Source organism: Toxotes jaculatrix, chromosome 13, assembly GCF_017976425.1.
Source record: "Toxotes jaculatrix isolate fToxJac2 chromosome 13, fToxJac2.pri, whole genome shotgun sequence".
Classification (NCBI taxonomy): Eukaryota; Metazoa; Chordata; class Actinopteri; family Toxotidae; genus Toxotes; species Toxotes jaculatrix.
Genome location: NC_054406.1, coordinates 7,419,401 through 7,434,224, shown reverse-complemented (window position 1 = coordinate 7,434,224; position 14,824 = coordinate 7,419,401). Strand labels below are relative to the sequence as shown.

The 14,824-nt window shown below is 41.8% G+C and overlaps 1 protein-coding gene across 1 annotated transcript; it reads right to left on the bottom strand.

Moving 5' to 3' along the window:
* Positions 1 to 1,172: 1,172 nt before the first annotated feature.
* On the bottom strand, positions 1,173 to 14,287 carry chrna11 (cholinergic receptor, nicotinic, alpha 11). The gene is made up of 10 exons (XM_041054140.1): positions 14,228 to 14,287; positions 12,030 to 12,169; positions 11,602 to 11,646; positions 11,139 to 11,248; positions 10,968 to 11,047; positions 8,466 to 8,633; positions 8,180 to 8,374; positions 5,470 to 5,556; positions 3,578 to 3,687; positions 1,173 to 1,947 (listed from the first exon to the last, which is right to left on the bottom strand). Exons 1-10 carry the CDS (start codon positions 14,277 to 14,279, stop codon positions 1,213 to 1,215), a joined length of 1,722 nt encoding a protein of 573 aa, XP_040910074.1. The 5' UTR covers positions 14,280 to 14,287; the 3' UTR covers positions 1,173 to 1,212.
* Between the last annotated feature and the right edge of the window lie 537 nt (positions 14,288 to 14,824).

The following is a 14,824-nucleotide window of genomic DNA, read 5'->3' as shown; positions in this document are numbered from 1 at the left end:
TGAAATCACTCATGAAGCCGTTAACCCCCTGAAGGGACCTGACAGAATTTTGATGGGATGTTACCTCTCCATATTAATTTCAGTATTTTGAATGATTTTAACCCTATTTGTGCCTCTCTTGTTCTTTTAAAGACCTGAACTCCCATTTCAGCTGTTAAACCTTTAATATGAAATCCAGTGCGAGCTGTTGGTCTATTAGGACCCTGCCAGATACAGTTAGGTAACTGCTTCATGAGTTATTATTGGTTCCGGCCTCACTGCGGTGCAGCTACTGTCCACTGCCTTGTTAATGACCAGTTAATTCAGTTTCCCAGTCTTGATAAGCGCTGCAAACTGTGCCCGCTGCAGAGGAGCTTTTGATCTCTGCTGATTGCTGCAGATTGGCAATCTTCTCGAAGAGATAAGACCTTGGAAATTTTAAAGTGGTGTGCGAGCAAAGAGGGGACTTCATCTTTTAAAAGCTTATTAGTCTTAAAGATTATCCAAGGTCTTCCAATTTGACGGTCATTAGATAGATGTGATTGAATAATAGATGAGATCCTCTTCTGTTCCTCTCTGCTGCAGCGTTCCTGAACTTCGGTCCACTTTTGTATACCCGAGCATCAAGCTGCTTACTGTGTCTAACTCTGGCAATGTCACGAGGGTGAAGTCTCGTTTCTTCACGCCCTCCCTTTGTTGTCTGTTCTTGTAAAAGTCTCTCCTCTCCCCACCCTCTCCTCACATCACTTTAAACGATGCAGTCTTCTCTCAACATGTGGGAGTGAAGGGCTGTCTTCCCTCCTCGAGAAAATAAAACAGCCAGATGTCTGTATTATTTATCTGTCCCTATCTCTCTGCCTGTCTCTTTTCCCTTCTCACTCTCTCAGTCTCTTCCTGGCTTTAAGAGCTGGCGTACTTGAGGTTGCACTGGACTGATATTTTCTCTTTCTTTTTCCCTTTCTCTTCTTTCCCTTAATTTTTATGGGAAAGTCTTTCGCTTAAGCACAATCCATTTCACCTTGTCAAGAATCTGATAAAGCACCCTGCTCACCCTAATCTCATTTTAACTTCACTCTGTATCCCCTTCCTCATCTGTTTTCTTCTTATATTTCAGCCTACAGTCCGCTGGAAATTGTGTTTCCCTGGATCCAGGCCCACTCAATCCTTCATCCTATATTTAATTTCCCTCATCCATTCCTTCACACGTCTCCTCCTCTTTTTTTCCCTTTGCTTTCAAACGAAGTCCTTAGAAATAGCGTCCACAAAGTTGGGAGCAGACATGAGGATAGAAATGGTGCATATGATGTTGAAAACGCTGAACGCCACCAGGCAAAGGCGGTCGATTACAGCGCCTGCAAATTTCCACTGGTCAGCCACGCTTTCAGCCTCGTCCTGCTCCCGGAAACGGTCTGCCATGTAACGCACCTCCTCCAGGATAGCCTGTAATTGGGGGTCTCCTATCCCCGCAGTCGAGCACCCTCCAACTCCGGGTCCACCTCCAAAGCCCCCACCACTGGAGACAGTGCTAGGACAGCCTACAGTGTCCATATTAGGGGTAGGAGGTGGTGGGGAGCTGCAGAACTGAGATGGCAGGTGCGGAGGCGGACTTCCTGCTACTCGTGGAGGCCCCACTGAAATATTATTCCTCTGGACAGTCTCTGAAAGCACTGAAGGGTCCTCCATGCTCTGGAAGCCCATGTAAAGGAGGTTGCCGTTGTTGTTAGCGCTGGACTGGGCGTGGAGGTGAGGGTGTCCCGCATGGAGGGGCCCTGTTTGGAGAGGAGCCAGGTTCTGCGGATGCAGCGGATGGAGGGTGGGGTCTGGAGGGTTGGGGATGCTCCCGCTCTGGGAGCCAGAGGAGCAACGGCGCAAATGGGGGGCACAGGGGGGCCGCTCTGGGTCATCATTCTCTCCTGGCCGCTTCATACGCAAGAACCATGCCACCCACTGCAGCAAGACGAGTTGCACCTGTGGAGATAAATGAAGAAATGTAGAGATGAGAGTGGAAGATAGGAAGTAGCAGAGTAAGAGAGCACAAAAGCATATGAGGAAGCAAAAGAAAATATGAGACAGCTGTAAAGCAGTGAGATCCACTGTCACATAACACCACTTAATCTGGGCTAATAGCCTCATTTGTCGCAGACTGGCATTGGTGGTGTTTCCAACATTGTGTTTTGTTTCAAAATTCAGCAGCACTTCTGCTAGCAGAAGTATGGGATCCTCACCAGGGACGCCCAGTTAAAGTGCCTGAGGCAAAGAAGATTTTTTATCTTTAACTGTATTCCCAGCAGACACGATTCTTACTACAAAGGCAGCTTTAAATTCAGACTGTGGAATTATTGAGATTGACTGTCAGATTAGTGTTTCATGACTGTAATGAGCTGAGCAAGAGTGTTTCCGTAAACTGAAGCATTAGGATAAAAAGTGGCTGCTCGCACATTGGTACAAATTTAAACCTTGCACTGCTCTCCTGGTTTGCTCTCCTCTTCCACTGTCTCCCTGTTTCCTCTTTCCTGTTCTCTCCTTGTTTCCTGTTCTCTCCTTGTCTCGTCTCCTCTGCTTCTTTGGACACAAACTACATGTCCCCTAAAAGGGCATATTGGCCCAACAGCATCCAGATGGGTGTCTGGCATCTAATGAGAAGCTAATGTCCAGATGACTGCTCAATTAGTCTCCACCGAGTGTGTTTACGGGCCAGGTAACAGTCCCTGTTGTTGCTGCTGTTTTTGTCCGGACTGCAATTATGAACTGTGCTGGTTCGATGCCCTCATCTGAACCACATCAATTAGTTTGTTAATTGGCCATCGGACTGTCTCAACAGGCCATTCATCAACACAACGTCCTTGCACTGTGTCGATACGCAGCATCTGCACTCTCACAAAACCCAGCTATTTGTCCATACTGCATACCGATTAATGAAGAACAGTCAATTTTTCTTTTCAGTCCAAACATAAGTCGCTAAGTAACTAAATCTTAAATAATTCCATCCTATGTTTTATCTGTTGATTAATATTAAGAAAATGTCCCCATTTGTGAAGAACAGGCTTTACAGCAGTGATTCCCTTAACCTATTCCAAATGACTTTTATATTTCATGCCATTATTATTACAGACCATTTTTCCTCATTTCGCATTTTGGATATGTTCGCATTACAACAAAACTTTTGTAAAAAGTCTTGATGCATTTTTAGCATTAAACAGAAGGCAAGAAAAAATAAGGAAAGGGAATGAGTCAAATCAAATCCGCCCACATATCCACAGTGCTTTGAAATGCACTCCAGCTGAAGTCTGTGGCAAAGCATTTGATGAACACACTCAGGCAGACTGACACTGCCGGATGAGTCACAGCAGAGGAAGTCAGAGAATAAAAGCAGAAAGGAAACTGACAGAGGAGCACAGGTAGCGCCAACAGATGGATGAAATGTTATTGAAAATGGCAGAGGAGAGGAGCGATACTAATGCGGAAATTAAGATTAATAGGAGGATTGTATCATATCTGAAACAGGGAGACCAGCCGTTTACAAGATTTAACTAGCTGCAAAGCACAACGTATGTAACTGACAGCACATTTGAGGTTATGATGACGAGTGTGAGCTCACCCATTTTGGCATGTTTCCTCCATTTGGATCATGGTGATGATACTGCAGAACCACCACTGTGGCAATGACTGACATCCCAACAATGATCATTATACTGGCAAAGTACTGACCTGGGAGGAGTAGAGTATCGAATTGTGTTATATTCCATTTTTAAGTCACTTTAAACTCACTGTAATTTCTTACCGGCCTATTGGCAACCACAGTGGCAACAGCAGGTTCTGATTTGACACACAGACCAATAAAAGCCAGACTATCATAAAAACACACTTTCAGGTTATTCACCCAAATCCTCTGAAAATCTAAGTGTAGTTCATGTAATACTTTAGGTCTGCTTCAAGCACTGCGAGGTCAGCGAAATGAGCTCCTTTGGATTATTGCATAGAAATATGTTCACAAGATTCTCAAGAATTTGTAAGGATTAGTTTTTCTCAGTCGCTTCTTATTCAAGGTGAACATATTCTTTCTCTTCATGCCAACCTGAGAGCAGCTACCAGCACAACTGCCAACTGCCTAAAGACTAGATATGCATCAGAGCAGTTATTCTTAACTAAAAGAAAATGCTGAAAGCAACACTCTGATGGTTATGACTCTGCCTTTTTTTTCTCAAATTTTTATTGACCAGGATTTGTGTCTTTAGGCGAACATGGCCTTGCATCTGTCTCTGGCTATATCTTAGATCACTACACATAATTTCCACCAGTATGTCTGCAGTCAATTTAGCCAATTAAATTTTATGGCTAATATAATAAATCCTGTTTTGTTTCTTGGGGGGAGGGGGCAGGGTGGCATTTTCTGCCACTTTGTAACGCTTGATAGTATTTTGTAATTGCGATTGTGTATTTTTGACCTTTACTTTGTGTTTACCCTTTTGAATTGATAGATGGGTGTGGTCCACCACTTTGGTTCAGACTGAATTATCCCCAGAGGATGAATGCAAGCAACTGTGGTGATCCTCTGTCTTTTCATTTAGCACCATCATCTGGTCAAAAATTTTAATGAGGCCAATTTGGTTTATGGTCAAATACCTGCAAAACTAATGATATTCTCATCAGCCTCAGCTGTCATTCATGTTTAGTGCTAATTAGCAAATGTTAGCTCGCTAGCAGGTTAATAAAAGATGGTGAACATGGTAAACATGCTAAACACTGGCTTTTCAACATTGTCATTGCGTGCATGTTTGCTTACTGACATTAGCATTTAGCTCAAAGCACCACTTAAGTACAGCCTCACAGGGCTGCTGCTGTGGCTGTACACCCTTAGTTTTGTTTATATAAATAAATCTGACTTGACTTTAAGCAAGTGGTTCTCAGCCTTTCTGAGTCACAACCCCCCAGAATAATGGTATTGGTGTAGGTGTTTTTTGTTGCCTTCCATGGCTTTTTCCCTCCCCTTGACCCGCCGGAACAGCACGCTCACCCTCACACTCAATAAAATCTATTCTAAGACAAATTATATCACTGGTACATGTGCTGTAATGTAAAAAATAAAAAATAAAAAAAGAACATTCCTCAGTTCAAAATATATATATATATTTTTGTTTTTTTTTTAGTGTTATTTTATTTATTCTCCACAACAATCTAGCGACCCCTGGAAATGATCTTGGGACCCCCAGGTTGAGAACCACTGCTTTAAAATACCAGAGCGAAACCACAAGCTTGTTCCCGATGAAACCACAAAAAATTACTACAGAAGAAATTAACACTGGAGACCAAACATTGATTGTCACGTCAGATGGAAACTTCATGCAGCCTTTCTAATGAGTAAAACATCTTCATTTCATATGGACAATGACTAAATGTTGTTATATCAATAGGTTTTAATTGGGTGTTATGAGCTCAGTTAATGATCATGTGAACCACTCGAGAAAATGCAAACATCTGTTTGTTACATACCTATAAGAGGGACGGAATCAGATGTGGCTGGCATGATCTCCGCGACCAGCAACATGAAAACAGTAAGAGACAGCAAGACAGTGATACCTGTATAGATAGATAGATAGATAGATAGATAGATATGAGAACTTCGTGCTGTAAATACATTTCGTTACTCAATCAATAGTGTGGTTTAGTCTCCTCCCCTGAGTCACGGTGCTTTCTTGTAAGAAACTGCATTAGCGTGTTGGGTATTTTGATAAATGATCACAGTCAGGACGAGATCAGGTTCGATTTATGTAAATGACCAGCTAATGCTCAAACAGTGAATTACTTTTTGACATTCTGTACCTCAACAGCAAAAAGCACTTCCGTACAGTAAATAGCCATTTTTTAACTTGTCCAAACTCAATGTACCTGCGTGCTTGTGAACACACATTCCTGCACTGAAACTCATCTCTGTCTTCATTTATCTACTTCCACTTCTGCTATCTGTCTCACTTCTCCAACAGGCAGAATTTAGGGAGTGCTTTGCTGGCATAAATGTCCCCGTTCAGAAGCATTCAATTAAACTCCTAGGCCGAGAGATAAAATATGAATGCCCTTTAAGGATATTTAGAAAATTAAAAAAGCTTCTTTTATGTTGCCTTTTTTTCTCTGCAATGACACTTGTTCTTTTTAAAAGCATGGCACTCTAACCCCATAGGCCTTGCCACGCGGCCCTCGTGTCTCCTCTATCAAGCGGAGTGACAGAGTATGTTCCTGGAAGGCTGTGTGTAAGCTCTCTCCCCCTAATCAATTCATTAGCCTTAATTACATCAATAGGTTAACTGGCCGTGTGTGAAAGGGTTGGCTTTTTTTTTTCAGTAGAGAAATGCTGCGTAATGCATCCTGTATTGACGTTACTGATGCTTTGACAATGCTGTCCCTGCCTCCCCCTGAGTTCCCTCCCTCTCAGACATGAGTCAAATAGTATTTACAAGAAAAGCAAAAGCATTTATCTTAATTTTTTTGGTACATTCTGTGGGTGATCAGACTGGTACGAAGCCAATGCAGTGATGTAATGTCAGAAAGAGGCAGCTAATGATCATTATTGATTAATCTGCTGACTATGTTCTCAAAGCACCGATTAATTCTTTGTCTATAAAATAGTGAAAAATAGTGGCCAAATATAATTTCATGGAGCCCAAAAATTGCTTCCTTTGTGTGACCCACAACCCATTTTTTCATTTATTTGGATATAAAAAATCTTCACATTTGAGATGCTGGAAAAAGAGAATGTTTGGCCTTTCTTGCTTTAAAAAGCGACTAATCAGTTATCACTTTTCTGATAAACCCCTATTTGAATAATTACCTTATCTATTCAGCTCCAGTCAGAAAGGTTAGATAATCTAGAGTCCTTATTATTCTGGTGAGGTGAACATCACTCATCTCTAAACAGGTCAACACAGATAATAAAAGTTATTTGCAGCTGTGTGTTTGAGGTACTGCTTCCCTTCTCTCTGTCTTTCTTTCCCTCTTCCAGCCTATTATCGTGTGATTTGGTTGTCTCCCACCTTTTCCTCCTCATCATTCCTCCCTCTGTCTTTTGTGCTGTCCTCTCACATCCTCTTCGAATTCTCCTCCTGTCTATGTTCCCCTTGCGCTACCTTCCCACATCCATCTATCTCTGTTGCTCGTCCTCGCATTTTTCATCTTTCTATTTCATCCTGTAATCCCTCTCCTGTCTCAGCACCACACCCTCTTCCTTTGCCTCTTTTATGCCTCCCCATAGTCTTCAGTGCTGCTCCTTCTTGTCTTACTTTTTTGCCTTTATACTGGGAAGGTTTGCTTGTTGGGAGCGTTCTGTCTGAGGCAGTACTGCTACATACTTGAACATTCATACCTAAGAACATGGGATTAGCTCATGGGCACTTCACGGGTAGGTTGCGTGTTGAGAGAAGAGAGTGTGGTTGTAGGTTTCCCTGCTGTTCCAAGATGTGAAACTTAAAGAATCAAAAAAAAAAAAAAAAAAAAAAAAAAAAGTTGCACTGCTCTCCACCAGTATACCATGCTTTATGCACCTTATTGTTTTAAGCCAGTCCAATAATGTGACTTATACTATAGCTCACCTCATAAAAAGCAACATTATCATGCAGATGAATAAATACAGAATAAATACTGTATTTACTCAGACTGGATACAGAAATTTACAAGGCACATATGAACATTAAACACAAAATATAGAGGCTCATAACTATACATACTTGTTTATTGTCATTTATATTTCTCTTGTAAATTTCTTTATCCGTTAAAGGTGCCCTGGTGAGTTTTCATGTAAACAAAGTTTCTGTTTACAGTCACTGTTACTCACTAAAATGTATTGTGTTTATACTTGAGGTCTGAAAAACAGTGCTGAATGCTTTTCCTTTCTCATAAAACTCTTTTGGAAAAGAATCTCCACAGAGTAAAATATGATATTAGGGGAAAAGATTGTTTTTATGTTTAAAAATGATGATACCACGCTGATGAAGGAAAGATTAACAAGAACATTGTTCCGCGTTTTATTTTTGATGGACTTGAATTGAAGCTCACACCGGTCTGCACCTTGCTGTGTACGTGTTCTCAAAGTTAGAAACCAATATCTTAAATGAACAAGCCCACTTTTCCCACTTCTGCCGTCCTTTTGCCTCGCTGCAGCTGCATTTTCTGCAGCTATTTCATGTCTGATAGCTGTTTTTGATCCACTCACCCAGTGAGATCTTCTCCCCAGAGTCAGCTGGCAGCACAAAGATGAGCAGAGTCATAGAAGAAAGCAGCACACAGGGGATGAGGAGGTTCAGGGCGTAGTAGAGTGTTCGCCGGCGTATCGTTATAACAAATGTCACATCGGGGTAGGGCTCCTTACAGCAATCGTAGAAAACCTCATTTCTGCTGCCAGGAACTCCTGGAAGAAAAGGGACGGAGAGAAATTGACTCTTGCTCTACAACTAGATGTTTTTGATGAGGATGAAATGCAAAGGCTTCGCTCTACTCACCCATTAGGTCCCACTCTCCATTGGGCATGTAGCCTGAAATGTCAGCATCATTCATTTGTAGGTCCAGCAGCCAGCCATCGTACGTCCAAGAGCCGAACTTCAGTTCACATTTCTGGATGTCGAAAGGAAACCAGCGAACATCCACGTTGCAGGTGCTCATAAAGATTCCTGAGGACAAGACAAAATAAGACAGAGGGACAGAATGCTGAGAGTCAAAGCTCCACAATCAATTGACTAAACGACAATATCGACCTCTGCAGTTTCCTGTACAGAGGTGACAGGAGAAAGATGTATCGGAGGACAACTTGTGTTGTGCAGAAAGTCTGTCCTGAATATCAAGCTGCTTGTCAGAAAGAATCATTTATTCATTTCTTTCATATCTTGCCAGCTCTAAAGACTAAATTATTAACTCAACCACCTAATATTTTTTATATAGAAACAGTAAGGAAAATGCTGCACCACAACCAAGAGTGCACACTGCAACAGGATTGTTATTAACATTGTACAGGTCTACAGTGAGTTTTGAAATTAAGTTTAGAGGCCAGAGAAGTGAAAGCAAGGACTAGATTAGAAACAACCTCCCATCAAAGAAATGCTTATAAAAAAAAACAAAAAAAAAAACAAAACTTGGCAGCAGTCACTCACAAGGCTCTGCCTGCTCACACAGGTGTTAGCTAAGCCTCGGCGATAGACGGAAACATCAACAGTGACACTGAAAAAATGAGATTGTGCACAGTGCCCTAATCAGATTACCGCTTTTATTATGCAAAATAAATGCACTCACAAGCATACGCATAGGCACATGCAAGCACAAAATCATGAAGACACACTCGCACGCTGGTATCCACCCCCGAAAACAAAGAATCGCAATGATCCTCGCAGTGGTCGCTGGCAAACTCCAGCCCTTAAAGTAATTACAGAAATAAATGAATCAAGCCTGTTTAGACGTTCAGACGCACACACTGAACCAAAATGCCAATGAAGCCTTACAGATCTCAAAGGCATTCATTATGAGGCTGCCGACATGCAAATCAGCCCTCAGCTGGAATGAAAGCAGAGATTGGAGAAGAGTAAGGAGGTTAGCAGGTTGAATGCTGGTTTCGAAGCAGAGGTTGATCACAAAAATGACACCAAATTAAGTAGCGGCTACAAATTTCCCTGTTCTATAAAATTTAGTTATTAGCATCGACTTCTTGCCTCTGCTTCATGAGGATGATGTCTTTATAATTACTCCCATTATGAGCTCCTGAGAGAGTAACACCTAAATTACACTGATCAGGTAAAAGTAGATTTTTGAAAACGGCTTCTCACAGATATCCAGTAACCTCGAAACAAGACACTCTCAAACAAGACACCCAGATTTTATTTCTGCAGCTTGGAACAGTCTCACTCTCTCTCACAGGACATGCAGCTCCCAAAATAAAACTCATCATTCTAAAAAATCCCTTTGCAAAGAGGCATTACAAGGCCCAGAGACAAGATTACCTTCTTGCAAAAGTCACCTAACACAGATATCAGCTAAAACCTGTTACACCTTATCTCCTGTTATAACATTAAACCCAAACATAACAGCAGAACACCTTTACCAGCAGCAACGAGAGGTATTCTGCAAATGATGGTGTGCAGCAGACACGTGAGATAGTACGCTGCTAAATTATTTACCATGTGTCAAGCTCCTGCTCCATGCCTGCCACCCACAGACCTGTTGCCTTTTGTTTACTGACAACAACCAGCCCAAAAACACCTCAGGACTTGCATCAAAGCTTGTGTGAGGGAGTCAAAAAAAAAGTCAGTTTTCTGCCCATTCTTTTCCTTTTCCTCCTCTTTTTCCTTGTTTTTTCCCATTTACTCCATCTCCCCTGCTCCCTCTCTGATTTGCTCCTCATCAAGTTTTGTGGTAAAATCTCTCCTCTTCTCATTGTACCAAAGCAGAGCGCTATCTTTTCATTCTTCCCCTAATTGGCTCTCATCCAAATCACAGCATTAAGGAGCTGTATTTACATTCAGCAGGAGCCTATTAATAAACATGGACCACTGAATAGAATTGATAGGGTGGCTTTCTGAGCTCACAATCCTTGACGTTTCAACTCAACCCCCCCTCCCTCCAAACACCGGGGATTCAGTCTCAGCCCGCTGTAATCTGGTGTATAAAGAAATGGCTGAGAAAATACAAAGTAAAGACCTGTGGAAACCCAGGGGAGCCGTTACTTTCACAAGCTTTCACAGGTCTTGCATTTGAGTTAAGACAGGAAGCAGAGGAAGCGAGTGTCTCCTATTTATAGGTGTTACTCGCAGCACTGGGAATCTGTAACCAGTGAGTAACCAGGGATGTTGTTTAAAACTAATCAAATATTAATATCAAGTGTACAAACAGGGGAGACAGGCGGAAATTGCAGAATGAGATGCCACCGTTGCACCGTTGGGAGAAGAAGAAGTGATGTAATGGGAGAAAGGGATGATGATAGTGAGAACATGAATGGAAAAAAAAGAGGAGAGGCTCACCTGGAGGCAGATACTCAGCGTAGCCACTGGAGTTCACCAGAACATTGGTCTTGAAGGTAGAGTCAAAGTCGTCATCTGCACTGAGGAAGGACAGGAGAGGGAGTGACACTATTTGTTATTTGTTATAATGTGTGTGTGACATGTGTTTGTAGGTGTGTATCCATGTTTTACCTGTTGTAGAGGAGGATGTCTGGCGTCCAGACCTGATCTGTGGTGAAGCGGAGGTTTTTGACACCGGGATGTTCGGTCTGGTTCCACTGGAGGTAGTGGTCAAACCAACTCTTAAACACACAAACACAAATTCAATCTGAGTGAACTACAGGCAATCTACTTTATCCCTGCCTTAATCCCCTCTGTATTTCAGTTTAGATGTAATATAAATAAATCATAGATATCAATCATATGATTCAGGCAAAATACTGCTTTTATATATTTCTTTGATGTGCAAAAATGTGAAATATTTCTGAAAAACAACCCCAAATCCATCTACATTTTGGAGACTTCATCATGGGATTCACAGTGTGAGTCATTACTCTTCACTAGTTTGTGTAAAAACATAAAATATCACCTAAGCCCATAATAACATCAACTTCATTATCACCTCAAACATTCAAAGAATCTCAGGGGTCCTTACCATCCGTAGCCACATGTTAGAGGTTAACACCTGGTTCTTCTCATCCTGCAAAACATTAAAACATTTTTAGCTTCTTTTCTTAGAAATAATTTTCTCTGTGAATCACAAGTCAGAGAGTAAAATACCCCATAGAAATGTAACTTTTTCACCTCCAAATCCCCACATATTTTATTTAAAAGGCCTATCGTTATCACCTTTACTATATCATCAATATTACAGTTTCTGCTATAAACAAACAGAATGCTCAACAAGCTACTGAATTATTGTTTGAATTTTCTTTTTTTTCAGGCTAATCTCCATGTTAATTCTCAAAATAAGACCAGGGGTTGCCAGTGCTTATTGTTCCCTGAGAAAAAAAAAAGATTAATTCATCACACAGATTAAAAACATGATACATCTGTATTTTAGAAATATGTTTTCACACCTACCACGTCCATGATCTGTATCAAACTGAGGGAGAACACAACGGTGAGAGGGTGGGAGTCGTTTCCCACCGGCCGCTCCATCCGGTTGTAGTCCTTCAGGAGATTCTTCAGCAGGTTTCTTTGGTGAGGACCCTGCAGCGACACTGGAGAGGCCGACAAATATGAGAGAATTTAAATCTGACAAAATCTGTGCCTGGGACGGCCAGACACACTTCGAAGACATAACAAAATCTCTGTACGCCAAAATTTCATTCACCTCTAACGGTAGATTAAGTCTGTGTTCCTGTGACGTGAATAAAAATTACACCAATCTTTAAAGAAAACCTCCAACAAAAACCTCACTAGGGAATCAAATGAGACATTTGGATAGGAGTACAGACAGACGGGGACAGATACTGAAAATAGGAAAAGAAAAAAAAGCGTGTTGCTGATCAAATCAGAAGATTTAGCCCTCAGGAACTGAACTTCTTTATCTATAAATACATCCAGAAGAACAAGGCTGAAAAGAAAAGAGACAGAGGAAAGGGAGAGAGACTGGAAATTTAATGATGAAATTAGCAGAAATAAAAATGGATCTTTTATCATTAGTCACACTTATCTTGACTTTTATGGTTTAAGCTTTGCAAATGAAATATGGAGGAGAGGTCCAGCCCCTTTGTCAGACAGAAATATGTAACATTAATACTGAAAATACAGACGGAAAATGACAAACAGGAGAAAAAATCAGAGGGTGCGTGAGGAGTGCAGCGTAAACCAAACCTAATTAGAAACGGTGAGAAACCTTATCAGAGCATAATTGGCAATAATGAATGTATAATTACGTTAGTCTGAAAAGCTCTAAGGTAATACAATTCAGTGTTGAATAAAGATATTCATACGCCCTCAAAACAAAGAATGGACTTAAAGGTAAATTGTACTGTGAACCGCCAAAGTGCAGTTTAAAGCATGTTGTGTATCTGTAGCTTCCTCTATGTTTCCTGTCCCATTTTAACACAGCAAGCAAGTTTTATCCAAAATGATTTCTCGGTGCAACAGTGCAGCAATTAAAAATTGGTGTCTTGGTTTGGAAATTTCACAGTCTGGTGTTATATAACCTCAACAAAGTGCTGGAAAAGGAGGCACAGAAGTAGATGCTGTATTTGGGACATTGCTGAACAGTACAGAAACATTTTTTGTTTCAGATTTTGAAGCTATTTAAGGAACTGTTTAAGCGGACTATTAGGTTTCAAAGGGTTCTAGACTAGGTTTAAGTCCCACTGGAGCCATGGCTGGAGCAGAGGGGTACATGTACTCAGGGTATTGTAAAGTGATTTCATTAGAAGCAGCCAGCCAAACACGTACGTAATGTTAAAGTGATGGTAAAGCCCTGGATGTTTTTGTGAATCTAGTGCCTGCAGAAATTCAGTCTGCAGAAATATAGTCTGAAACTTTTGTCCTATTGTCTTTTTTGGCTGTGCTTTTTGGCCTAAAGGCTCCTTTTGAAAACAAACAAGCTGTGAAGCATTTCACTGTTGGTACTTCTGTCTGTAAGGAAAGTTCAGCCGCTCTCCTCTCAGCTCTGTCACCCACTGTCAGCCTTTACATTCAGCTATGACTTCTGCTACTCGGAGCCCCGTCAGCTGGGCTGCAGCAACACGTCCACGACACAACAGGGAGGTAAGATGGAAGAGCAGTTCTATATGTGCAATTCGACTGATCTGTGACCTTTTTTGGGGGGGTATGATCCCATGATGTGCACACAGACGTGGGCAGAAGGGGGCTGGTGGAATGAGGAAAGAGAAACGATGATATCTCATGACTGCTGCTTCAGATTCTTTTACACGCTGTTTCTGTCATCTGCCTTGCTACACAGACTAGATGTCAGTCTGCCTGTTAAAACATCTCATGCAGAGGCATCCAACCCTTAGGTCCACACAGGATGTGTATGCAGAAAAATAAGAACATCGAGATGAAAATCCCACACATGTAAACAAGTAAGCAAACAGGTGAGTCTGATTCTCACTTTTCTTTTTCAGGAGACTTTTTTTTTTTTTTTTTTTTACTTTAAGATCTTATTCCAGTGTATACTTCACAGACCAAGCATCAAATCCACTGACTCCTGATTCTTGATTTCCTATAAAATCACACTTTGAGACTAAAGCTGCTGCAATCTGCTTTCTGAAAACAGAGTGGAAGAGAGAGAGAGAGGCGGACAGACTCACCGTGGATCAAAGCAGAGAATCCAGAGAGGAGCAGAGCCACCGAGTGCCACATCCTTGTAGTGAGGAGCAGGAGAAAAGAGGAGCCAGAAGAGGTGAATCTCCGGATGTTGGTGGTGAAGGAGGAGAAGGAGAAGGAGGAGGAGGGTAGGGAGGAGAGGCAAGGAGAGGAGAGGGAGGACAGACTCAGGAAGCTGCTGGAAATCCCCCGGTCTGCATCCAGTCAGCATCAGAGGGAAGGAGTGTGAGTGTGTGCTGGAAGAGAGGGAGCGCAGGAGGAGGAGGAGGAGAAGGAGGAGGAGATGGTCCCTGTGAGCTCTCTCTCTCTCTCTCTCTCTCTCTCTCTCTCTCTCTCTCTCTCTCTCTCTCTCTCCCTCTGCCTCCCTGCTTCCTTGTCTCTCTGGGAGGTGGGACTAAAATGGAGAGCAGAAGAGAGAAAAATGTCAGTGATTGGGGTGAATGGGCTGAAGATAGAGCAGGAGGTGGAGGAAGGAGAGGTTTTAATTGGTCTGTTGCTGTGAGTTAACCTTATTAAACACAAAAAAAACAGATGAGACACACTATTTTAAATGATCTTTATGCTAATGGAGAATTAATTGA